We start from the raw sequence: 26,948 nt of genomic DNA, 5'->3' as shown, positions 1-26,948 counted from the left end.
TTAAAGTTTATTTGTGGCTTTCGCATTTGAGTTATCGTTCAGGCACAGACTGGTTTATTACATACTGAATTGAGGGGAGGAAAGGCATTTCATCATCTGAAAGCCAATTCTAATCCAGTCCTTTCATGATGAAGGCCTCGCAGTGTCATTTGCATAGTACAAGTCTCAGCTCCATTCGCTATTTTCTATTAACCAAAATACTTTCAGCTGCCAGTGTGGTCATTCTAGTGTTATGTTCATTATTGGACTGTTAAAAGAGGACTCCACAAAGTATGCAGCACACTCCTATAACGCTGCTCACAATGGAGATATCTTCTTAATTTCCCTCCACACATTCATCTTCTTTGTCAAAACCTGGAATCTTTATTACCCACAATGCGACTCAACCAGCAACAGTTCAATCCGAGATTGGGTGTGTTATATTGATGGCAGTCTTCTTGTATGGTGCTCTCATATATAATTACAATATCTTGATTAAGGGAGAACATTATTATTTAAATATAATAATAATAATAATAGTAATAAATCTCTGGGTTCATCACAACAAATAATTGCTTCTTACACTTATTCATCATTTATATAAGAGAGTGGGTCCGTGCCCATAGAATGTGTCTCCCCAATTCGTTGCCATTCTCGATTGCAGTATAGGCGACTGTGGCTTCGTCCATTGGTTTTCATTGAGTTACGTCCTTTTGGCCGTTGCCATCTTGTTTTTTGGGGTTTTTTTGAAACCAGAAGTGACACAAGAGGGTGTAGATCAGTATACGAACGAACGCATACGAGTAGACATTTATAGGTGAGAAAAATAATCCAATTGACTTTAAGAAAACTGAAAACACACTGTGGAAAACAAGAGGAAAACACGGACAACTCCCAGACCGGACAACACTGTGGCAACAACCTGTCGATCACAAGGTAGACCCGCCCTAAAGCTACTTTATGGTCTATTTGCTCTAAATGGATCATAATTGACCAAAATCCCATCACGCTATATTTAAGAAGACTTGAAACTAGAGATTGAGACCATAAACTCAATAAATCGAGAAGTAGGGTCAAGTAGGGGCAGCGTTTGAAAGTTTGAAAGATGTGGGTGTTGACAAGTGGAGTTGCATTATGGGAAGTGTAGCCCAAACTTGATGGAAGCAAAAAGTAACTCTCCGGAGGACCCCTAGCGGGGGTAAGCAGAACCTAAGTGGGATTTGATTTCCGACTAGCCATAACCATGTTTGTATTCGTCTCGACTGGAAAACAAGAACCTTTGTTTGCATCTGTGACCGTGTCTTAAAAAGGTTTCCGCCCCACTGCACGATCATTGGCGAACAAATAGGGTTACATCAGATAATCTCAAATTAAAAGCCACACATATCTCAGAGTGGACTAAAGAGGCTTTATTGTGTCTGCCACTGAGCACGAAGCCCTGCGGCCCCTGCTCTGCCCGCCATTCACCCACTCAAACCGATTTCAGGGACCACTGACGTTTCAAACACGCGACAATCGGACGAAACAACTGCAACTCGTAAGACGCGGAAAGGCCTCTAGCACACGCCCCTCTGGCCGCTTCACCGGGCTCGCCGCGCGTCCCAGCCAAAATTGCTTTTCGGGCTCTGCCCGCTGTCCTCAAAAGATGATCTTCATTCGATTTTAAACCACCTCACGCAGGTTTTAAAACAACATATAACACTGCAGCAGCAGACTGGAAAGAATTTTACAGTGTTTTGGCCGCAGAGGGAGGACTAACAGTGTGCGGAGGGAGCAGAGGGCATGGACGCTTGCCCGGGTCCCACAGCTGCATGGCGCTGGGGCACAGACAGCCCTTCTCTCTGGGTCACATTGCTCCTTTTATGCCCGACACACTGAACCATTGATCGGAGACTCCCCTCATCTCCGTTGCCCCAATGGAGCTCAGGTCCGCGCAGACTCCAAACGGGGGCTCGGCGAGCGCGACATCTGACAACATCTCACAACATCTCACAACGGGTCAAAGCATGCGTTATAATTGGGGGAGTGAAAGTCTGAAACGTTAATCTCTGGAACTGATGTCCAAGATTTCTTTCAACCGTGCATACACAACGTTAATGTAAATGCTAATTGTTGAGATACAGATGATTTTGTTATCATATGAAAATGTAATACGTAGATCAATTCTGTTGCAATGTGCGGCTACTCGTGGTTCCTAGAGTCCTCAAAAGTAGGATGGGAGCGGGAGCCTTCAGTTATCAAGCCCCTCTTTTATGGAAGCAGCTTTCTTTGTGCCTCACAGGGACCTGGCTGTGTCTGAAGCTGGTCCTGGGTTCTGACTCCTTGCCCCTGCTTCCTGCATCCAGCCCCTGGCCTGGACCTGGCCTCCTTCCCAATGGCCCTGCCTCCTTCTTTGTGCCTCCTGCCTCAAGGGCCTGGCCTCATTGGTCCGGCCTCTTTCGCGATGCCTCCTGCCTGGTGGGCCGGCCTCCTGCCATGGCCCTGCTGATGCCCCCCCTCCTCTCTTCCTTTGTGGAAATCTGGATCGTGGTCCATGCCTACTACTCATGATTCATAAATGTCTGTCATATTCATGTAATGTGTTTATGTAACTCTGTAATGTTGTTCATTCTGTACACATGACATCTATTGCTTCTGTCCATCCGGGGAGAGGGATCCTCCTCTGTTGCTCTCCTGAAGGTTTCTTCCCTTTTTTTTCTGTTTTTTGGGGAGTTTTTCCTGATCCGATGTGAGGTCCTGGGACAGGGATGTCGTATGTGTACAGATTGTAAAGCCCTCTGAGGCTAATTTGTCATTTGTGATTTGGGGCTATATAAAATAAACAGAATCTTTTTTTTACTGCTTTAATAGAAACTCACTCAGTGATGTTTATTGAGCATTAATCGTAACATTAAGTTCTCAAACAATAGCTAACTGTGGCCTATGTGAGCTAAGGGTCACCCCAAGTGAGGCTCTGGCTTTCTTTTTTGAGAGGAGAACGTATTTGCTATAATTTCACATGTTACATCGTCTCACCTTTGGACGTTTGGATCTAAACATTAACTGCACGCTCTCTCGGTGATCATGGATCAAAATTAAGAATAGAATCTATGTATAACATAAATTGTGTATAAAATCCATGTTAACCGATGTGTGCGTAACTGCTTATGGATCGAGACATTAGCTGTTAATACACTGAAAGTCAGTCATTCTCTCTGCGTCTCCTTCCCTCTTTGGTCCGCTAACACTCTGCTGGCCCACTGCTGGAGTTGCCTGATTGATATTCGCTGCACTTTTCCGCTGGCTGATGCACCGGCCAGTTTACCACCTCAGTGGGAGGAAACCTGTCAATACGAGGCTGAGGCTCTTTTATGATTTTGGAAAGCCTCTTTTCTAGTTCCGCTGTCGCCGGCCCTGTAGTGTCCTTCACTAATGTATTGAGTGTTTGGAATTAGTAAGCCTCGATTGATCTGTTGAAATTGCTTTTTGATTTGTACAGTGTTTCATGATTAAAATGACAACACTGAGATCTACTCACATCGAGTACACTCCGACTGAGAACCACTGCGAAGACACAATCATGCACATGGGGTTTGTCTGAGTGCAGCAAGTGATAACATGTCCACCGACCTGCATGGTGCACCAGCATGTTCAACACGGAGCAAAATTAATTCAAAATATATCATTCACATATGTGCATGAAAAAAGAAAAAAGAAACATGTGTTCTGCACTGATAATATTCCTCACTCACCGTAGATCCACCGCTTTGAGCCAAACCTAAGAATCTTGACAACTGTCAGATGGATTACCGTGAAATTTGGCACAGATATTCATGGCACCCGGAGGATCAACTAGTGAAGACGCTCTGACTTTTCATTTGGTGTCGCCAGCACGTCACACATTTCCCCTATCCAGTGACATTTCTCAGCATCTACCAGATTGGTGGGCTTATGTAGAGACAGTCATCCCCGAGGGTGAATCCAATTGACTTCGGTGACCCCATGACGTTTCTTATTGCATCCGTGAGGTCTGTGCTTTTGTGTCCTTAAAATCTAGTACACACGTCCATGTCCGACTCACCCGCTTCGAATCAGCCAAATGAATGGGCGGCCATTATTTTCATAGATACAGTGTGGGTTAGAAAGGGCCCTACGACACCTATAGCAGGCTCAGAAGGGCGATATCACACATTGACATAGTTGATCACACGTAAGAGGATAAGTAGGTGATGTCGACCTCTAGTAGCCGTAGTAATTATGGCGAGAGCAAAAGAGGAAGTCAGGTGACATAGTCTTCCTGGGGTGGAGGCAGAGAGTTGGGGCAATTAATGAGTTGAACCAAATAAGGACTTTCACCCAGGAGACTGCTGTTCCCGTCCAATGTGAAACCAACTCTTGGTCCAGCCCTAGCCTCATTCACATGAGCGGAAGAATGAAATAACTCTGGATCCATTAGTGCATTTCACAACAAAGGAATTGTCTTCTTCATAAATTGGGGAACTCGACACAAACAATGTTGAACTCGGAGGGCACTCGGAGAACGCAGTGCTCCGCCAAGGCCAAATACCATATCCGTTAGCTAAAAAGGAAAATAGCGAGTGAATCCGCGCCGAGCAGTTTTTTTCGTAATCCTGCTGACAAACAGATGAACAAGACTTGATTCTAAAAAAAAAACTCGTAACCTCCTTTGCGGATGCAGCTCTGAGACATCAATCCAAACGGTCTCCTGCACAGCGGTGAACCAACGGCCTGTTTTCGAGGGAGTCAGATTCATTCACGTTAAAACGGTCCCAGAGCCATCAAAGACTCGGGTGGTAATGAGCACGCTGTGTGCGTTTTACTGATGCCCCCGCTGCATAATTTCACGACACAGTTCAAATTAATTTCCGCTGCCATTAAGAGTCATTATTTTTGTAAGAGGCTTCCAAAGCGGACGTGCAACTGGAAAAAAAGAAAAAACCCTAATTTAGCCATTTCCCAGTGTTAACCTCTACCCTTTTGAGTTATTGGATAATTCACACGACTCATTGAACAGCGGAACTGAATGAAAATCGCATCAACCGTCAGTTGTGGCGTAAATGCTGCTGAGTGTATATCTTGCGTGTCACATTCGTGGAGCGAATGAGGCTTTAAAGCGGTCACGACAGTCAAACACTAACTGGTGACCTCACCTTGGAGTCTGAACTGACTGAAAACACTCGGACAAGGTCCTCGGGTTGCTGTCTTGAAATAAGTGGTTGCATGTCCTTGAGGCTCTTGCGTCCACAAGCAAAAGAGAAATTAAATTAGCCCACAGGGTGCTTAGGCCATCTGTGTCATCCCATTACTTGACCGCAGGAGCATTTACAATATCACATGTCCTTGGGTTACCTTTAAGATAGAAGAGTTCGTGGAAATAAAAACAAAAAAGGAGTTCTCGCCTTCCTCATAGGTCATAGGAATGTCAATGTGTTCTTTTTTTAGCATGCTCCACTCTATAAACCCACATGTTTATTTATTATTTGAATATATTGATTTCTGGAAAAGCAAAAATCATTTTTCGCTGTCTGTCTTCTTGATGCATGTCAATATTTTAACTGGAAAGGAAAGCAAACTGGTTTTGTTCCATGGTGCCTGCAGGACCCCATGTTATATATATATATATATATATATATATATATATATATATATATATATATATATATATATATATATATATATATATATATGTATATATATATGACTATACAGTATGCAAGTATGAAACATTCATCACACCCTGGGCCCATAAAGCAGCTTATTCCTTGTGTGCTCAGCTGCTCTACTTTCCACGATTTGATGATATCACATGTTTGCGTATTGCACTTTGAAAACAGTCCTTCTTATTGATAACATGATCATCATTATTACTTTAAAGGGCGACACATGTTGGAAAAAAACACTTTTTCAGTGCTTGTTCACACTGAAGTAAAAAAGGTGGGCCGTATTTTTCTCATAATCAATCAGATTTTTCGGGAGAGGAGATTTAGAAAGACAGCTGCTAAAACAGAGCGTTTCGGACTGAGGGAGAATACAGGTATGTTCATACTAAAATAATGGTGTTATTTTAACATCAAAGCTCTTAAACATGTTCTACTAGATAGTAGAAACCCAAAATACAAGTATGAACCTGCAATTTAACATTTTGTATCTCTTCCCAGCAGTTTTCTTTAAAAAAATAAATGTCCCCCACTTTTCATCTCAAAAGACAAATGTCCAATTTATCTCATCCTTAAAGATTTGGGTCTGCACACAGGATGCAACATACAGATTCTCTTTGCGTACCCTAACTCTGACCAAAATACAATTCCAGAGTGAGTTTCAGCTAGTTTCAACAACCCCTTTCCTGTTTTCAGCTCAGAAAGATCTATTCATGCTACTGAGAAATGAGTATGACTTCACTGGCTAATGTCATGTTGGTGGTGGATAATAATAAAAAAAAGGCACTTAAGAGTCAAAATAAAAAGACACTTAGGAGTCAAAATAAAAAGGATCTTTGTTTTAAGAACAGAGTGGAGGCCCTCGGGGGAATGCAATCCAAAATATCAGTCAGGAGGCATTCAGTTGCGATCATCACCCCCCCCCCCCTGTCAAGCCGCACATCTAGGGCACTGCCATTCAAGCAAGTATGATGCCATACTGCCTTCCGCCTCGGGGGGGCAGCAGTGCACCACAGGAGGAGCGTCAGCGGTCAGTAGCACATTTGGACGATGAAAATAATAGCAATAAGGAAAGATGGGAGAAGTTTATTTAAATGGTGCACTCTGTTGGAAATCTGGGTGGGACAATGGGTGGGAACACGAGATTGTGTACATGTGTGTGTGGCCTTTCGTATTGGTTAGTTTTTTAATTGGAATTGACTATTAGATATGCAAGAATTTGAATTGTGTGTGTTTCTTTTGTTTTTGCCTTTTGTATTTTTATGATGTTATCTTGGATTTCCATGGTGAGCTCAACATCTGACCACCAGGGTCACGAACATTAAGTCCCTTGCGCTCCGTGGGGTTCGAACTGCCGGTTTGAACGGTTCTAATAAAAGTGGATCTAGCCTGCACTCGAACAGAGGCAGTGAAGTAAACATGTGTGTGTGGACAATAAGCGACACAACGGGGAGAGTTACGCCTGTTCAGAAGTGTAGTTTTGTTAGTCTCGGCGTCTAGCTAATACAGTATGTGGGATATGTTTTTGAATGTGGGGTTTTGAACATGCTCGGTAATCTTGCTGAAACACGTATGTGCTATAAAAGTAATTGAAATTAATAAATGTATCATTAACGCGAATAGGTGCAACATGCACATTTTAAGAGGTCCGAGACAAAAATGAAAAAAGGAAGAGTAAAGCATGCTGACATGTGTGATGACTAAGCTGAGGTGACATTACATGAAATGTATCTACGGGAGGTTAAATATTTGAAAACGATACAGAATACCCGAACGATTCACCAGAATGAAGGAAATAAAGTGTTTTTACGCTCAAAAATTGTCTCACAACAAATGATATCAATCATCCCTAAATTTAAATCTTGAAATGTCTCCACTAGAAGTCAGAGGAAATTCTCGGTGCGAAAACGGGGATAGAAATTCAGTTTTCAAATTTCAAACTTTGAAGATTTGACGATACACTTTAACTTCCAAATCTGCAGATTTAAATCAGTCCCAGTTCTTTGAAGCCCGACAGGCCAGACAGCAGCGTTAGCCATTGGCATTACTTCAATAAACGTACTGTTGAAGTTTGAAGTGGCTTTTATTGAGCAACAGACCTCTGCAATGACTGCAAGTGGTTTTATATAGGTTGGTTCCCCAAAATGTGCAAAACCTGATATCCTACATGCTACCAATGCTACATGCTACCAATGCTACATGCTACCAACGCTACATGCTACCAATGCTCCAGCGTGCATCTTGCTGCTGCTCAGGGCACACGTCCCTCGATTGCAAAGCTTAGCCCGGACAATATGATTTTTGCATCAATGCTCGTTACAAAACAGAGGATCATTTCCGAGAACTTACAGCTCCTTGTGAAGTTCATGGTAATGTCACCAATTGGTGTGTGCACTACGGTTTTGAAGCTTCGAGTTTGGATTTTGTTAGTCGCCATCTTGGGTATTTTCAGCGAAAAAAGAAGTGACCATATTTGCACTGTGGAGTGGTAGTGATCTGTCAATCACAAGGTAGCCACGCCCTCAAGCATACTCTGCTTTATGGTCTATTTGATTATAAATGGACCATCATTTACTAAATGAATATTATGTTGCATTGAAGAAGACTTGAAACAAGAGATTGAGATTATAAACTCATATTTACAATGTTTACTGAGGCAATAAATCCAGAGATAAGTAGGGTCATTTTCTCATAGACTTCTATACAATCAGAATTGTTTTTGCAACGGGAGGAGTCGCCCCCTGATGGCCATTAGAGAGAATGCAAGTTTAAGGCACTTCCACATTGGCTTCACTTTTCAGGACCGGAGGTTGCCGTTTGGGATAAACCCAACGATTGCAACAAGGGTAGTTTCCATCATGATACTCTACTACGACACATGAGCAAACCCTGCCCCCTGTTGGGAGGAGAAGGGAGAGCATGCTTTTATTTTCCATTATAATGGCAAACATTGACTCCGTCAAACACTGTTTTACTCTCAATACCAGAAAGGTCATTTCATTCTGCGACACAGTTGAAGAGCAGCAGAAGTTCTGCGCTTCCTTTTTCATAATCACAGCTAATATTTGCTTTCGTTAAGTTCAGCTGACGTGCTGTGCACCGAGTGGCTTGAGGGACATTGTCTTCCTCTTTTTTTTGCTTTGGTTCTTGTGTATTACTTTAGTGGAAAATGACATAAGGAACTGAAGCAACAGCAGGAGACAAATATGACAAAAAGCTGCTCCACACCTGGTCAAGCTTTCAGAACTGTGGCCTTCAGAGATTGTTTTTTCACTCATATAAGATCACTGTCATTTCGTGAATTAAGAGAATAAAAGAGAGTAGGATGGTGAAGCAATCTAGAAACTGTTTATTGTTGCTTTATCAGGGTTAGTCCCCCTCGCCGAGTTCAGTTCCTGATTGAGTAAGTGAATTACAGGCAATGTGCCTCCCTTCCTCTTTCATTCTGCCTCGTTGGCGCCGACTGACACATCAGGAGAAACCGGAGAAGCTGCTTCTTCAGGTAAGTGAAGGGAGACTGGAGAGTTATTTAAAGTCTTGTTAAAGCTCAATCTTTTAGCAAGATATGGTCCAAATATTTAGCCCAATGTGATTTTTGATGGAAATGTTCTTAACAATAGGAGATTCGAGTGGGAATAAATTGCCCTAAAGTGTACTATTAATTATGATTTGTTTGATGGAAAGGATGGGATTCTCCACCTCTACTATTACTTCTCTTTGTTGTTATACAGTGTTGTGGTTTAAAGTGCATCCTCTTCCTCTTCTACACTTCCGACCCACCTGTAAACTTGACAAAGAGAGCTTTCACCACGGTAGTTGGTCTTATATTTCGCCAGTGCAGTCCGACTATATCCGTCTCCTCCTGAACGTGCTGAGACAAAACGGTTTGCAACATAATGTAGTTCCCGCAATGTCGCAAGAAAAAGAAGAAGAAAAAAGAACTAGATGTAAATGTTACGGTTGTTTGCATTCCTGGATAACTGAGAAAAACCAGCATGTGACATTTTGTGACATTGAAATATTGTAATTCTGTCTGAATGCACAAAGCCTTGAATGCTCCAAAAAGGGCATTTTTCCATCATGTAAAACTGTTCTACGTCGAGTCAAATGTGGATATTCAACTAAGATCAGGCCTAATTTAATAAAGGCCCAGCTTGTCTGCTGACTTATCAGGAGTCATGTGGTTTCTTCATCTTTCTCAAGCCTCCGCTGAAGCAGAGACGTACATTTACTCAACTTAAGTACAATTGTGTTTGTGCTTTTCTTGACTTTTCCCATTTAATGCTACATCATACTTCTACCCCACTACATCACAGAGGGAGGTTGTTGTACATTTTACTCCATGACATTAGAGTTACTTTTTAGATTAAGATTTAACAATAAAGACTACGATAGGATGTTAAAGGGGACGCATCATGCTCATTTTTAGATTCATACTTATATTCTGGGTTTCTACTAGAATAGGTTTATATGCTTTTTTTTCTTTCAAAGAACACATTCTTTGCCACCATACTGTCTGTCTGAATATACCTGTGTTCACCCTCTGTCTGAAACGCTGTTTTTATGTCTCTTTATGCCTCCCATTCGAAAAAGCCCATTCGGCTCTGAATGGGCTTGTGACACAGGAAGGAGAGACAAATGAATGAATGGCTTGTTGAATCACATGTTTTCTGATCTAGACAGACCACAAAAAAACTGTTGTTTTAGTTTGTGGCTTGGAAGACACTCCAAATATCCAAACGTATGCACACAAGCACTAAAAAAGTGGGGTTTTCATGATATGTATTTGTGGCCCCTTTGTCAAATTTCAGTTGTTAATGTTAATAAATTGTCATATGAGTCAAAAGGAGTACTTTTACTTTTTGTACTATAAGTATATATTTTTGATAATACTACATAGGATTTTGACCGCTTAACTTTTACTTGTAATGAAGTATATAAATATATAATACATTTACTTAACTAATTAAAGAATGTAGGTACTTAATACATTTCCTTGTAGTTCTACAGGTTTTCACTGTTTAAAAAAATTATAATAAAAAACAACAACCAACAACAATCTGAACGTTGACAAACAAATGTCAGCAATAAATTTACGTGCTTTACAGAGAAGCTACTGACATGAGTAAAATGATCATTACATCTTTGAAAGGGATGAAACCAACATGTCGTAAAAAAGGCAATGCACTCCTCTAAAAGAGGAAGCCATTATTTGAATGGAATTCCAAACATGTTAACAACCCAAAAGCAAAAACACAGCCTGGCTTATGGTGTCATGTTCATAAAAAAGAAAATTTGATTTTTAGCTCATGATCTTTTCTGTTTTCCCAACAGCCAAGATGTTCCCGTGCTGTTGGCTGGCTCTGGTGGCTTTAATCCCTGTGACCCTGAGCACCAATCCTGGGGTGAAGGTCAAGCTGACCGCAAAAGGCCTTGAATATGGTAAGGTCTGCGGCACGGTTCCTCCGTCAGTTGTAAAGCACGGATCTCCCCAGAATCTCATCATCACATTACCTTGCCTTTTTCGCTATAGGCAGACAACTGGGGATGGCGTCCATCCAGAAGAAACTCAAAACCATCAAAGTCCCAGATATGTCAGGCACCCAGAAGGTGCCTACCATTGGCAAGGTCCGGTACAGCTTGACAAAGTAAGGCGCCAGTTTATTTTTCGACACTCCAGTAAATTCCGTGGGATACTTCACAAACGTGCATGTCGTCTCTTTAAGTCTTAAAATAGTGGATGTGGGTTTGCCAAAGTCCACGTTGGATCTGGTACCAGGGACGGGTGTCAGGCTGTCCATCGATAATGCCTTCATCAGTCTGCACGGAAACTGGAGGGTCAAGTACCTCCGAATAATGTGAGTGAGAAGAAGAAGAAGAAAAAAAGTCCTCCCTATACAGGTCGGTGAAATCCATTTTTTTTAAATATTTCTGCTACAGCTGTGACTCCTCCCTCTTCACAGAAAGGACAGTGGCTCTTTCGATTTGAAGGTCAGTGGTCTCACCATCACGACAAGCATCGCCATCAAGAGCGACGAGACAGGCCGTCCCGTGGTCAGCTCCGTCAACTGCGTGACCGCTGTCGGCAGTGTGAGCATCAAGTTCCACGGCGGCGCCAGGTAAAGGAAAACCTGCTGTGCTTGAACCCCTGCGAGAGGGATGTGAGGTTTTCTTGTCATGCTTGCCATACCGCCCTAATTAATTCCTGCGATTGCTCCGTGTTTCAGCTGGCTGTACAACCTCTTCAAAAAGTTCATCGACAAGGCCTTACGAAAAGCACTGGAGAAACAGGTGAGGTGGAAACCAGTATCATCCCGACGGCTTTAGATTGTCATGTATTCACAAAGTATCGGGTTTTCCTCCTCAATGCAGCCAAAAATTCATCACAAAACTTTTGCGAAGGAACTGATGGAAGCCATCGAAGTGGTATTCACTTCCTTGACTGCAACAAAATACCACAACAATGTAAAATAGTGTATTACAAGTCAACTACTCCATTCAAATGCATACTTCAATCTGGGGTAGGCACTTTGGACGTCATTAATTACCTAATAAAAAACTTTTATAAATATCACACGCTTCAAACTGAAACATTTACGAGGAGTACCGTGCTGTTTTCTTTGCAAACTTTTGGGCCCATATGACCTTTTAGATGACATCATGGGATTGAGGCTCAAGCTAGCCACAATATTGGCAAAGCGTTTCAGATTTGGAGAGAAAATGTTGCTAATAGTTTAGCTTTTGCTAACCGTAGCCACGGCCGAGAGATAACTGTGGTCGAGAGCTATCCGCTGTCGGAATTGGTCGAACTTCTAACAATTCCTAGAAAACTTGAAACACGGGATAAAGAGACACAACTACAAACTTGTTTTATGCGAGTGCTCGCAAGCCGAAAGAGTTGGATGCTACTGGTTTAATCTTTAACAATATGTCGCATTTTATAAGCTTGTTGAGTTATTTTTTTGTTCTTTCGTGAAGTAACAAGTAACTATCGTAAAAAGTACAATATTTCTCCCTGAAATATAGTGAAGCAGAAGTAAAACTCAGTCAGGAGCAACGTTTGGTCCCAGGATGTTCAGTCACTTCAGATAAATATATCTGGTATGAGAAAACGCTCTCACAGAGAGTGCAAATAACTGCAAATCTTTCAGATCTGCGTTACAGTCAGAATATTAAATTACTCTTTTGTTTAAATTAATTAACATTAGACAAAGTTAGACATCAGCACAAAAAGTTATCCCTCTGCACTTGGGTCGCCTTGCTCTTGGATACCAGTGTAATAGTAAAGTGCTCTGTATCCATTTTGGGGGACTGTGCAAGTTTATTTTGAAATTAAAGGAACGTTTCTGTTGTTTTTTTTGTTGCAGATCTGCAATCTGGTGGCCGATGTAGTATCTGATTTGAACCTTCAGTTGAAAACTCTCAATGGTAAAAAAAAATGCTATCTAAAAAAACATTTGGATGTTTCATTGATGCTGAGAGTGTATGAGACACATTCTATGTCACTGCAGTCGTAGCAAAGGTGGACCAGTACGCAGATATTGAATACTCCATGGTGTCCGCGCCCACAGTGTCAAAGGCCTCTATAGAATTGGGCATGAAGGTAAAGAAATGCCGAGCATTATACTGCACATTTTATACATCTAAAGCTCCAGTTTGGTTACCACGAAATAGACAGTCATGGCGACGTCCCAATCTCTCTGCCTCCGGTGGTTATTCGTCCCTTAGGGGGAATTCTACAACACCGGGAAGCACAGGGAGCCTCCGTTTTCCCCCGCTGCCTTTTCCCTGCCGCCCGAGACCAACAACATGTTGTACATCGGCTTGTCCGCCTTCACCGCCAACTCGGCGGCCTTCGTCTACAACACAGCCGGAGCCCTCAGCCTGTACATCACCGATGACATGGTGAGCTCCGTCCTCGTTTATTGCCTCGTCGATCCTGTGACGTCACACTGAAACTACAACCTTTCCGTCACGACAGATCCCACAAGGCTCGCCCATCCGACTCAACACCAGAACGTTCGGCACCTTCATCCCACAGGTGACAAACACGTTTCCGCTGACTCCGTCACCCGAATGAGGCGCCGTCATCTCGGTCGTGTCTCGGTGTGTTTTTTTTCAGATCGCCAAGCGCTTCCCGGGCCTGATGATGAAACTGCTGGTGAGGACGGCGAAAAACCCCGTCGTCACGTTTGAACCCAACAACGCCACGGTGGATGCCACTTGCACGGTGACGGCCTACGCCATCCACCCCAACGCCACGCTCTCCCCTCTCTTTGTCCTGAATTTGGTAGGTTACACAGCTTGCATGATAGAGGGGGAAAAAAGAAACAATTTGTGTGGGCCAAAATTGGTAACTTTCTTGCCATATTGTCTTTACAGGAGACCAGCGTCAGCGCCCGAGTGTTTGTCAGTGGAACGAGGCTGGCCGGAGCTGTCAGCCTGAACAAGTGAGTTACTTAAAACATAATTACTTATTCTCAGAAGAGTAAAAAAAAAAAAAGTGGGGCCAAAAGGTCCTTGTAAAGATGAACATCACAGTCTAATTCTGCTAATTTGCACAGAATGGCTCTGACCCTGGAGACAAGCTACGTGGGAGAGTTTCCGGTGAGAACTGCGTTCTAACCCGAGTCACGGAGTGCACAATCACTACCGGTGACAAACTAACCCTAACCTTAACCCGCAGGTCAGAGCCCTCGACAGCATCTTCCAATTGGTCCTCAAAGTAGTTGTGATACCTATACTGAACGGTAAGTTCTTGCACTTTCAGTTTTCTACTCTCCGTGAATTAGATGTCACGTACTCTAATCTGCAGCTTCCCCTCGAGTTCAAAAGTGGGTTTCAGTTCATTGTTTAGCTGTTCGGGACACATTTTCACTATGTCACTCTTGTAGCCGAATATTGGACGTATACGTTCAACAGGTGGTGTGAAACGCGACTCCGAAATTAAAGATATATTTTCCATAAGAGCTTCATTGTTTGCTAACGAGTTCGTCATATCTACTTAGTCAATAATGTTATTGCAGGTTTAACTAAAGACAGAAAGGCTAAACCTCTTTAAACAACTCTGTATTCATTAGCGTGATGTTTATTTGACATCCATCAAAAACACACATTAAATGCACGTATTGTGCTATATAATTCCAACATGAATTTAAACCCCTGCTGATGACATCGCTATAATGTTTGCCACTTCGTGAGTAGTTTATCTAAACGTGTACAATTTTTCTTCGTAGTTCAACTTGCAAAGGGATACCCACTTCCTACACTTGGGAAGATGAAGCTTGTGAACACTCAGCTTCAGGTCCTGAAGGTCAGAGTCTGGATGTTTTTTGTTTGGTTTATTATTTCATAAAACTGCATGTGTTTGAGCATGCTGCATGTATTATATATGTAGTTGATCAACAGAATTCGTGATCTCAACGCTGTAATTAACCACTGGTGCTGTGCTTTTCTTTAGGACTATGTGCTGATTGGGACAGATGTTCAGTTCACGGGTTGAATGGAATTTCTGGAAGCTCCCAGGATTCATTTCTGCGGTGGGGCACGCCACAATGAAGATGCCACAGAGTTCAGCTGACAGTAAACCATTCGAGAAAAAAATGATCTCAGAAATACAGATCTCATGTTTGCATTTGGATCTCAATTTCTTTTTTTAATCATAATTGTTCCTCTCTTTAGACTTGTTTTCCTTTAAATGTTAACCCAGAGCTGGTTTTCCACATCAGGAGAGGGGGTTCACTGTTGTCACTTCAATTATATATTTTTTTATAAAATGCTCCTTCCAAAGCCGTTCACAGCACTTTCTGCTGCTGACTTTAGGGGGAAAAAAATTCTCAACGTTTCTGACTTGGTGATTCTACAAACTTGCTGATCCGTGACATTTTTGCTGCAGTTCAGTGCATCAATCAAGCAACAGACAAAACAAATCAGTCACGGTAGTATGTATTAAAGAAACGTTACATTTGACATCATCCATATGAGTTACTTATCCCGAGTTTAGTGAGACCAGAATCGGAGCTCCAGGTTCCGGTCTTAGAGGACATCTGAATTTGGTTGCGCCAGAGACAAAGATGATCATCAGGAGACAATACCGTGCATTAATTAGTTTAAATAAGACGCACATTTTCCACCACTGACACCAAGGCAATAAAAACGCAATATATTTAATTATCAATACACGGTAACATGTAATTAAGTAGCAAATTACATGTTCAAAGCTGACCATTAACCGATTACGTTAAGCTTTGTCCTGTTGCTGTGCTAACGTAAGTTTGCATTGCTAGCTAACGTTACCGAACTATAAGTTAGTTATTTCAAAATGAGGAAGTACTCCCATAAAATACTCCTAATTAGTAAAGTCCTGAATTAAAAATGTACCTCAAGTAAAAGTATGAAAGTATTCAGCAAAATGTACTAAAATATTAAAAGCAAAAAGTACTCCTTTCAGTGTCAACATTATAAAATATGATATATTAAATAATACACAAAAGAGGCATTTAATGTTGTAGTTAATCAATGTGGAGCCAATTTGAGATACTTTGTATACGACTGGGTAGGTTATAGTACTACTACTGCATCATATCATGCAAGTATAATGTATTTTCATATTTAAAAAGTATTTTGAGGTGTGACGTAAATGTAGTGGAGTAAAAAGTACAATGTTTTTCCCCCTGAAATTTTGTGGATTAGAAGTATAAAGTACTATCAAATGGAAATACTCAAAGTCCGAATGGCTGTTATACACTGTATTAAATATACGCACAGTAGGCAAATTCATTAAATAGCGATAAACGTGATAAAAAAATAATAAAATGCAATATAATACAGAGGCATATAAACATTATTTATTGATAAAGAAGAGTGATAAATACACATGATTTTCCACCATGGATAAGCATAAGCGGGACGCTATTGAGGTCAGTCAGTTGAAAGTCAGTTTCCAATATTGCTGCTGTCCCTGTACACAGCAGTGCATTGCTTAGCACACATGTGTACGTGCACACGCACGCACACACACACACACACACACTATAAACAACATTCAAATAGTCCAACGTGACAGATGAGTAAAAATGTCCCGTAAAAACAGTCTTGATGCCTCTTCAAAGTGTTTCAAGAGAAGAAGGAAGTGTCCCCGCGCCAGCTCGTTTCGTGTCAGGGGCACGTTTCAATCATGGTCGTGTCCGAGGCCGCATGTTCATGGAGCCGGTGCCTCGGCAGAGTCTCGCAGTGCTTCACTGTGCCGCTCAGGGAGCTGTGACTGAGGGCTCGGCCTCTCAGGCTTTGGGAGCTGGACGACAATATCTATGGAAAGATAAAAGACACGCAACATCAGAGGCAGAGTGATTGAACGATGAACGGTTTGAAAATACCAGATAATGCCTTTAAAAGATCCCGACTGTGATGATTGGTTTTTGATACCATGGTCTTTTTCTATGATGGTTGGTGTCACAGCTAGACAAGAGTTTGACATGACTGTATTACACATTTTAATCTAAATGCTTGCTATATATATATATATATATATATATATATATATATATTTATTTTTAATGATGTATTATAAGCTTCTAAGAGCTTCTATATATATATCTGTAATGCACAAATAACGACTTATAATATTAGCCAGGCTCTTTTTGAAATAATGCAATGGCTATTTGTATGTACAAAACTCTACCTTCACCAGCACATAGTGCCCAGCATGGACCGACGCAGCGTTGGATGCTGCAGGCTGAATGGCAACATCCTCTCTGGGGAAAATCACTTTCATGTTGCCGTCCGTTCTCCCACACAAGTCCTTGGCAGATCTTTTACTTTCCTGCGTAAAAAGGCGAAACCACAGAGATGAGCAGCTGTTGCCCGGTAACAGGTCACAGTACTACTGCTGCTTTCATTACGAATGCAATTGCTGTATTTCTATGGGAGCCAATCAAGCCTCTGCCCCACAGGTTGAAGTATCAACAAGCTTAAGAGTCGGGCTCTGTGAGGCTGGACACAGCGAAGGGCTTTGAGCTCAAACGTTGCAGGTGAAGCGTTTCCCCATGCTCACCATCTCGGTTTAGCGTGGTAGCATGCTACCATGTACTCATTAGCACTTGAGTTGTAACAACGTTGTCATGACAAACATCACGGTTTCACTGTATACAATATTACATCATTATTATTGGTATTTTATTACTCTGGAATGAGAACAAACCACAATAATAAACTAAATCATAAACCTGATGAAAGAAAAAATAGCATTACACTTTTAAAATAATGTGTTATTGTGATTATTGACGACGGACATACAGTGTAGGAGGAGCCAGGCTGCTCCCGTCTGTGCCTTTAACTCACATGAACACATTTTTTACAATACCGTAGATTATCAAATGTACACCGCTAAACATACAAAGTAGAGTGGCTGATGGGAATGTACATGTTGTAGGTGTTTGGACATAAAACAAAGAATTGGACAGATTGAAGTTTAGAATCAATGACAGCATTTAACTTTAAGCCATAAATGGTGGCGCTATAAAATACAGACACCACCTCTCGAGGGTCATAGGTATATTATTTTTTAATGTGTCTATACATTACAGTATACAGTCCTGTATAGTGGACTTTTAATAAAATAGGCTTGATACAAATTCCTAGATCTCATGTTAAGGTTAAATACAATGTATAATATTGTTTTACATCTATTTATTTTAAACCTCACATCCTTCGAAGGACGTGCCAGTCATGTGCGCAGTACTCACTCCCTCCACCAGTACGAGCTGTGTGCTGCCAATCAGCGCGGCGTTGACCCTCGCCGCTTCCTCTCTGAACGCACCGATGCACTCCTCCAGCCTCCGCCGCTTCACCTCAGCCGGCACGTCATCTTGTAGCCGATGAGAGGCGTGGGTTTTCTGAGTTACAGGGCGCACGTTTGAAAAGCGACAGCTAAAAAAAAAAAAAGCAACACAAGAGCGATGCATCCCAAACCCCACCAGAGCTCACCTTTCTCATGCTGTAGGCAAACAGAAACCCCACATTGTAGCCCACCTCTCGGATCAGAGACAGGGTCTGCTGGTGGTCGTCCTCCGTTTCGCCACAGAAGCCTGAGATGAAGTCACTGCTGAGACTCACCTCTGACACACACACACACACACATACACACACACACACTTCATCAATCGGACAATACCAAAGCAAAGGCCCTTTATATTATATTGTCATAATAGTACATTTAAACTGGCCAACTTCTTACTTGCATCTTAGTACATCCCCCCCCCCCCCAGTTATTTTACTTTTCCTTGTGTGAAATGTCTTTAAAAGTAACAACACTTTTAAAACATTCTTGTAAAACTTAACCCGAGTGTTGGTGTCTTTCTTACCGGGGATGATTCTCTTTACGTTCTCCACAAGATCGAGGTAGGCCTCTCTTGTGTAGCTGTGCATTTAAATGGGAAAAGACATGTAATTAGAACATTTTAAGAGACTTCTTTAATGAGAAATCGCTTTGACAATTTTGTTTGGATTAAAAAAAAAACATACCCGCGCCGCATCGCCGTCAGGACCTCGCTGCTGCCGCTCTGGGCTGGAAGGTGGATCTGCTTACAGATGTTCCCACGCTCCGCGATCAGGTGCAATACCTGTAAACGCCAGCACACATAGCAGGTCAGGAAGTCAGGTTGATACAGGGGGTCCTCCACAGAAAGGGGGCAGGGTTTTTATTGCAAAATGTGATCAAATGGAGAAGTTTATGTTTTTTCAAATTTTTTTAAAAGGCACCTTTTGGAACATCTGTATTTACACTGGGTTTGAATGAGTGAGTGCTTCTAAAAATAAAAAAAGTGTATTCAGCGAGTCAAGTGTATTACACGGAAGCCCTGAGAGGCAGGCGAGAGAAAAGAAATGTGGTTCTCCATTTTATGATTAAGTGTTTTCACTCTTGTGTTTATGACTTAAGAAAAACCCTTTTTCACATGCCCTCTAAATACAAGGTGCATGTATTGCGTGTGAGAAAATACAGATCCCGTTGCAGATGGAAAAGAAGATAAGGAACTTAAAAAGATTATTGTGGCGAAAAAGCTTTTTTTTCACGCGTTCTTAAATCATAAATGGAGGCGAGAAAACAAGTTAGATCACACTTAGAAAATGGATCAGTAGAATTCTTGGTTTTGACAGGGCTTCAGTAGCAACATGTACCTCGTCAGGGAAATCCTTGGGATGAGGAGAGGTGAATCTGATCCTCATGTCTGAATCGATGCGCGACACTCGGTCCAGCAGGTCGGAGAAGCGCAGACCGCCCTGCTTTGCCCTGTACACGGTCTTGAACCCCTGGCTGAGCTTGGTCGGGTCTGAGCCGCAGAACTGCTCCTCCGACGTGTCTCTGTAGCTGTTCACGTTCTGACCCAGCAGAGTCACCTCCTTCACACCCTGAAGAAAAAATAAATATCTATTTATATACTCCATACACTTCCTCCCCCATTACGGCTATAAAGTAGGGATGGAAATCAAATTCTTCTCATTTAAATTGGACCGCTAAAGAGTCGGTGGGATTGGAAAGTAGTGAACACAGGACTGTGGCTGTTGTCATTAAAAGTTTCAAATTGATGCATCGATGGACGTCATGATATCATTGGTTGAAATGTATTGGTACCAGGCGGCAACCTCCAGTTCTGCCGAGGAGTAAGTGTCTTAAAACTTGCATTCTCTCTACTTACCATCGGGAGTCTGATTGTATAGAAGTCTATGAGTAAATGACTAATTCTCACTTGATTTATCAGTTAACATTGTGAACATTTCTTTATTGTCTCAATCTCTAGTTTCTTCTTCAATACAGCATGATGTTCATTTAGTAAATTATGGTGCATTTGTGACGTCACGATGACTCCGTCCACTTCTTATAAACTGTCTCTAGTTGGTACTAGCGTACATAAGCAGACAGTCATACTTTGTTTTACAGGAAGATGATGGTCTTATACAGATGTATTTATTTGGTTTTTATAGTCATCATGTTTGTGGCTCTATCTAAAAACATGAATTACCATTGGTTTGTGTCCTGATCTTCACAATGTTCTCTCAAAATCCTCATACATGACCCAACAAGCAGAAGAACGAGTTTGCATGTACTCGCTACACAGGCGTACAAGTGTGTCGGGGTCAGAACTCGCCTGGTCGGACAGCAGACGAACTTCCTCCAGCACAGAGCTGGCGGGTCGACTCCTCTCTCTCCCGCGAGTGAAGGGAACGATGCAGTAACTGCACATGTTGTCGCAGCCTCGCATGATGGACCTGCAGACACGGACGAGGCACACACACACACACACACACACACACACACACACACACACACACAAGCATCAGACACACATTAGAAAATGACAGGAGGGGGCGTGGAGCAGGAAAATATATATTGTTTTAAAGCTACCCACACAAAAGCACTTTTTCCATGGGGAGCATGGTGGACGGGCATGACGTCAGCGTAGGTCTCCTCCAGCGACAGCAGCACGTTGCTTGCGCGTTGACCTCCGTGAGCCACGGCCAAGAGGCGGGGGAGGTCCCGGTAGGCGTCCGGACCCGCGATGACGTCCACGAGCTTCTCTCGCTCCAGCAGCTCCGTCTTGAGCCGCTCCGCCATGCACCCTGGACGAACACACACAGGGGGGGGGGGGCGCGCGGGTCAGTGCGTGCACGGGGTCTCGTTGGCGAGACAGCAGAATGGGCCCACGTGCGTAAGTGAAGCAGAACTCACCCAAAATCCCAATTTTCATCGGCGTTGGGGTCTTCAGCCGCCTCTTCTTCATCGCCGTCAGTTGTCGTAGTCTATTCCAAATGGTCTGTTCGGCTTTTTCTCTGTCGAGAGAGAGAGAGAGAGAGAGAAAGAGACATCTGTCAATCAACGCTATATGAACAATTGTAAATAAATAAATAAAAGAAATGCTGGAAACACAGTAAGTTACCTGATCGAGCATGTTACCAGAAGGACAACGTCTGCCTGTAAGCACAACATTTATGTATTTATTATTATAATTCCCCCCCACACACACATAAATGGTCCTAAAATAATTTTTTGTAGCTCTTCCACACCTCTCCTAAGTCCGCCGTGCGTCGGTAGCCCTTCCTCTGCAGTATGGACCAGGCTATCTCCGTGTCGTTCACGTTCATTTGACATCCGTAGGTTTCGAAGTACACTAAACGTGAACACACACAACAAAAACACCAGTTCAGCAACTCGGCCGGCGCCGCTTCACAGGTGACTCGCAGCGACGCGCACTGACCTCTTCTCGAGCTCCCCGTCTCCGAGTCCTCGGGGAGGTAACCGCGTTCCCCGGAGCCCTCTTCGTCAACCGCGGGGCGAGTCTCGCGAACAACCGGAGCCCCTTTGATGAAATCTTGAAAACTCGGACCGGAGGATATCTGAGCCTTGAACCGGTCTGCGGTCGCCGTCCTCCTCTCTCTGGAGGTCACGCCGCCGTTGGCTAATTTAGAACAGTATTTGGATGGAGCGCACCTGAGGGGCTTCCAGAGTTGAGGGAGGGTCGCGAGGGGTTTCCTCAGGTATTCCATGTCCAGTTCGCTCACGTAAACTGCGCGAGCGAAGGACGCGTGGCTGGCTTAACGGCCGTACCGCATACTGCAGTTGGTCACTTACTTGTTTATCTTGGTGGTGAAATGTCATTCAGAAAGCTCGTGTCTTGTGGAGCCAACGATATCTTCACGGCAAGAGGGGTATCTCCCCATTCCAAAGCAACGGTGCGAAGACCCGGAAGTAGCGTTGAGCTGTCGGCAATTACACGTTTGCTGGGTGATAATTAGTTTTGGGAACGGTGGCAGGAATTGTTAGCTTATGTTAGCTAACGTGTGTAACCATCGTTCACGACGTGAATAATATCAGTGTTTGTCAGGTGCAACGTTTGTCTTTCAGTAGTTAATTTACAAACATGGCGTGAGGATGAGGTGAGGAAGAGTTCATTTGGTCTCTCACTCTGACCTTTTTATGATAAACGGACCAACTGTTCCTTTACATCCTGAAAGCTAAGAGAAAAGAACAAGGGATGGTTAAAGATTACGGTGTCCCGCTGGGCCAAGTTGGAAGTTAACGACAGGGAATCCTCTTGCGTCCCAACAATCCGTTTGACAAGATGTCCCCGGGTACGTCGAGCTTCACGGTCCGTGTAAAACCCTCCTTGACGGAAAACAACGTTCCGGGCGTCGGCGGACGCTTCAAAGTGAGTTCAATAAATCACCAAAAATCTTGAATCCGGGTTAAAAGCTGAACACTTTGTACTGTATTGATACCGTTCAATCAATCCCTAGAACCAACTGATAAATACGAGGTGTGCACAATGTAAAGCTTTGAACTCATGCAGTCTGTAGCCTTGAAATACATAATTAAACATACCTTTAACCCGTTAAAACCAAGAGCTGTTTATTCAAACATATTTTCATTTAATAGGCATTAAAATTGTCATAGTGTCCAATAACATAGACACTTTTAAAGGTGTTTCTGTTTTTTCTTGTTTGTTGTCCTCAAGGTTCCTTTGGACAAAATCCTCTGACATTAAGGTCTATAGATGCATTTTGTATTTTCCTTGTTGTAGACAATTTATTTTAGGAATAACATTTGCATAATCTACGTAAAGTAATGGCTGTCAAAATTAGCGTTTTAATAACAATGTTTATACAATTATAACTATATCTCACATATATTCTTTTATTTTATTTGTCTTAAATCATTTGTTGGCGATTACTTTATGACATAAACTCAATGTGGAAATGTGCCTTATTTTTTTTCCCCTACATTCTGAGTTATTATACTTATATCGTACATCTTGCACAACACACTTTCTGTATTGAATCATGGCAATAAAACAAAGTTGGATTTGAGAAAAGGGGCGAAGGACAAAAACAAAGAGAGAGAGAGCATGATGACAGCTCAGCTCAGCTCAGAGAGAGGGAGAGAGATCATGTGTGATGTGGGAGTGACTGGGAGCTACAGGTTCATATAAATTGACCATGGGTGGGGGGATAACAAACAGTACTGCTCCAGTGTTGCCTTTGTCCAGCCTTTCCTGGCAGTGGGAGATGATGAGAGTGGAGGGCACCAAATAAAGAGGAACCGCAAAGACGCTCAGAACTGACACACACACACGCACACACGCAACAACAATATCCAGGTAACTCTTCCACCCCCATGTTTGAATGCTATGTGTGTATTATATATGTAACTGGCAAATGTATTTGAGATTACATGTAGATGTTGTCCTTCATAGTACCCACCTCTGTCTGCAGCAACTTTGGTGCCTTCTGCAGAGCGATGAGGCTGGTTGAGGGTGGGTTGTGGGGGGGGAAGGGGGGTATTCTTCTTTTTTCAAATGTAATTTCTACTCCTGTCATTTATTCAAGCCATCCATTCTTCTTGTCCGGGACTGGCTGTGAGGATGGATAAATCTGCACTGCTGCTGTTTTGTTACTTGGTCGTGTCTTTATCAGGCTTCCCGCTCTACCCGACCATTAGGTGAGTCCTGGAAGATTTACTGAAAATTATTTTTATGTGTGTTCATGTTTTGTGGGGTGTTTAAAAAAAATGGTATTAAATTGTATTTCTTTTTTTTCAAATCCTGTGCTTAAAGATTATTACTCTGGATAAAACATATATATATATATATATATATATATATATATATATATATATATATATATATATATATATATAGAATTCAGATTGCATCACTACGCAGAATACACTCCTCTGTGTAATTAAATGTTGCTGAGCTCCAGGAGGACAGATCGTGTAGTCGGAAAGCTCCCGCGACACACTGAAATGGGAAACACTTGAAACATTGGAAAACCGATAATGAACACGTGCAACAAGAGATGCAACATGACACTGATTTGAGCTCAGGGGGTGATGGACAATGACTTTGACCACAGCGCAGAGGCTCACACGTGTAACCAGGTCCACGCACAAAGCCTGTGATGTTTTACCGTTCACTTGGTTGCTCTGCGTGTGACAGCTGTGCCCTCTGCTCTTTGTTATGCTAAAAAGGGTCAAGGTGTCTGGATTAGTCACCAGGTTACATTTGCACAGCGCTCTGGTCACGTAGCCGCAGAGTACAGCATTTCACAAGAGCCAGAGCATTGTTTTTGCCGCACGACTGAGGATATTTTTGTTCAATCTAAAAATCCATCTTCACCGTAGAAAAAACAAAACTTTGACGACATTTGTCACACGTGGGATCAATACAATGTTCCACAATTGTTTGGTTACTTTGGATATTTCTCAGGTTCGGCCAGAGGAACACATCCATCCTGATGACATCTTCTGTGAAGAATCCAGCAGAGCAGCTGGAGGACGACACAAGTCCCTCCAGGGAGCGTTCAGAGTTGCGGTCAGTGTGTTAATATGGACTGAGTGGCTGATCTAAATGAATAAATACATACAAAAAGGGTTCAAATGGCTGCTTTACCCACATTACAAAAAAAACTAAAATATATATAAATGATTTTTGAAAGATTTCTGCCTCCATCCACAACACAATGGAAGTTGCTCTTGTGGTTCTGACAGCAGTGGAAATGGACATTTCAAAGCATTCTACACCGGCGTGTCCTTTCAGAACAGGTGTGCCAGTGTAGTAACTACTCATCTGTTAGAGAGAGTAGTTCCAAAAAGTGAAATATAAAAGTGTGAGGCGAGATGGAAGGATATCTGAAAAAAAAAAAAAAAAAACTATCTGCACGGGTGAAGACATTTCATCCCGCTGGCCGTAAGACTATATACCCCTCTGTATCGATGTGTGTATACAAAATATAGATTTTTTTTTTGTAAAAGAATTTCAGTTTACTCATTTGCATTACTGTTGACAACAAAACTTGCACTATTTTATGTCTGTGATTGTCATTTTGCTTTTACTTGCATGATTTTAATCATATTTTTTTTACAGGTTTGTATTGATCATAGTGGAGGGATATTCATCTCCGCAATTGTTATGCATATAATAATAAAATGTCGGTGAACTGGCCCTTTAAGCCGGATCACAGTAAAATGGACAGACACAAAAAAATGTCTTCCCCCTCCATAATTTTTCCTTAAAGCCATTCAAGAACACCGTTGCGCAATAACTGCACTGATGTAAAATGGTCCCCTCTCTGACTTTAGCACCGGACGCCATGCTGATGCCATCTTCACCAACAGTTACAGGAAAGTGCTGGGCCAAATCTCTGCCAGGAAGTTCCTGCAGACCATCATGGGCAAACGGCTCGGGTAGGTGGCGCCCGAGAGGGAATCAATCCGTCCAGAGCTGCCGTTTGCCAACAGGAATACAGCGTGAAATATATGAATTGCTGATGTGTGTTATTGCCCCCCCCCCCCCAAAAAAAATACAGAGATAAAAGTGTGAGCTACATGAAACGTCAGTCAGACATATACGAAGGGAGCTATAAAGAAGATCTTACATCCATCCAGAGCAATCAGAGATACCGAGGAGTGCAGGGGAACGTCATGAGGCGCAGGTAAATAAATGCCATTCAAGACTTAGTCTGCAGCTCCGAGCTCTGGTGAAAGCAGAACGACATGTTGGGCTGTCACTAACGGGACGCTTTCCTCCTCACAGGCTGCGGAGTTGAGATGCCGGTGCTCCTCACCGACAGCACTCTTCATAACCATCGCTGCTTGTATTCTTACACTTCCTCCAACCGGTTCTCCACAGAAGAAAATTATGATTCTTTTTTTTTTTAATTCCCATTAAAGCTGTGAAGAAGCTCAGCTCATGGCTGTGGAATAAATGACACTGAGGAACTTCAAGTTGTGCACTCTTGCTTTAACAGAAACACCCGAATGTGACATTTGTGTAAAGGAACACACAAAGTGAATATGGGTAAAAAAAGAAAGATGTTTCAGTGAAACTTACCCTGTTGATTACTAAGACTACTATTTATTGTATTACAAGTTTTCTTAAATGGTATGTTTAGATATGCAAATGTAGTGAATTGGGGAGAAATCTTCGTCTGTGTGCAGACAAGATTTCTCCCGTGGTAAAAATAAACATCTAAACGTTTTCTGTCCACTAGTCTGAAAAAAACATGAGCGACATGTTATGGACGCAAAAAGCAACATTTATAACACCTACTTTATCACATTTTAACTAAATGAGCAAATAATAAAAATAAAAAATAAAATATATATATTCTAGGAGTTTAACACTAAATACTTATCCGCTTCATCAGGACTGTTCAACTGTTTGTTGAATCCTGATTGGTGCAAAGTATGCGGCGTCACTTTCTCCATCTTGGCCCAGTCCGCTTCAAACCAGTAAAAAGAAAAATTCAAAAAAATAGCAC

The 26,948-nt window shown here is 42.3% G+C and overlaps 3 protein-coding genes across 4 annotated transcripts; 2 read left to right on the top strand and 1 right to left on the bottom strand.

The window, feature by feature from the left end:
• Positions 1-8,842: 8,842 nt before the first annotated feature.
• Positions 8,843-15,427, top strand: LOC117730553 (bactericidal permeability-increasing protein-like). The gene is made up of 16 exons (XM_034532319.1): positions 8,843-9,138; positions 10,971-11,078; positions 11,170-11,284; positions 11,363-11,494; positions 11,600-11,755; positions 11,864-11,927; positions 13,004-13,064; positions 13,148-13,239; positions 13,365-13,541; positions 13,618-13,677; positions 13,759-13,926; positions 14,019-14,086; positions 14,201-14,243; positions 14,323-14,386; positions 14,873-14,949; positions 15,097-15,427. Exons 2-16 carry the CDS (start codon positions 10,976-10,978, stop codon positions 15,136-15,138), a joined length of 1,422 nt encoding a protein of 473 aa, XP_034388210.1. The 5' UTR covers positions 8,843-9,138; positions 10,971-10,975; the 3' UTR covers positions 15,139-15,427.
• A 1,034-nt stretch (positions 15,428-16,461) lies between these two features.
• On the bottom strand, positions 16,462-22,783 carry cdk5rap1 (CDK5 regulatory subunit associated protein 1). The gene is made up of 13 exons (XM_034532318.1): positions 21,887-22,783; positions 21,696-21,799; positions 21,569-21,603; positions 21,361-21,461; positions 21,041-21,251; positions 20,780-20,900; positions 19,812-20,042; positions 19,158-19,255; positions 18,998-19,053; positions 18,621-18,751; positions 18,380-18,529; positions 17,317-17,457; positions 16,462-16,943 (listed from the first exon to the last, which is right to left on the bottom strand). The coding sequence occupies exons 1-13, from the start codon at positions 22,173-22,175 to the stop codon at positions 16,794-16,796; spliced, it is 1,818 nt and encodes a 605-aa protein (XP_034388209.1). The 5' UTR covers positions 22,176-22,783; the 3' UTR covers positions 16,462-16,793.
• On the top strand, positions 21,755-26,410 carry ghrh (growth hormone releasing hormone). Of its 2 annotated transcripts, none has more exons than XM_034532321.1 (6): positions 21,755-23,785; positions 24,015-24,126; positions 24,896-25,000; positions 25,768-25,872; positions 25,995-26,120; positions 26,222-26,410. In XM_034532321.1, exons 2-6 carry the CDS (start codon positions 24,050-24,052, stop codon positions 26,232-26,234), a joined length of 426 nt encoding a protein of 141 aa, XP_034388212.1. In that variant the 5' UTR covers positions 21,755-23,785; positions 24,015-24,049; the 3' UTR covers positions 26,235-26,410. The 2 variants fall into 2 exon arrangements, with proteins under 2 accessions (XP_034388212.1, XP_034388211.1); XM_034532320.1 differs by having other exon boundaries at positions 22,728-22,837; positions 26,222-26,313.
• The last annotated feature ends 538 nt before the right edge of the window (positions 26,411-26,948 follow it).

Source organism: Cyclopterus lumpus, chromosome 5 (assembly GCF_009769545.1).
Source record: "Cyclopterus lumpus isolate fCycLum1 chromosome 5, fCycLum1.pri, whole genome shotgun sequence".
Lineage (NCBI taxonomy): Eukaryota > Metazoa > Chordata > Actinopteri > Perciformes > Cyclopteridae > Cyclopterus > Cyclopterus lumpus.
This window is presented reverse-complemented; position numbering and strand designations above follow the sequence as displayed.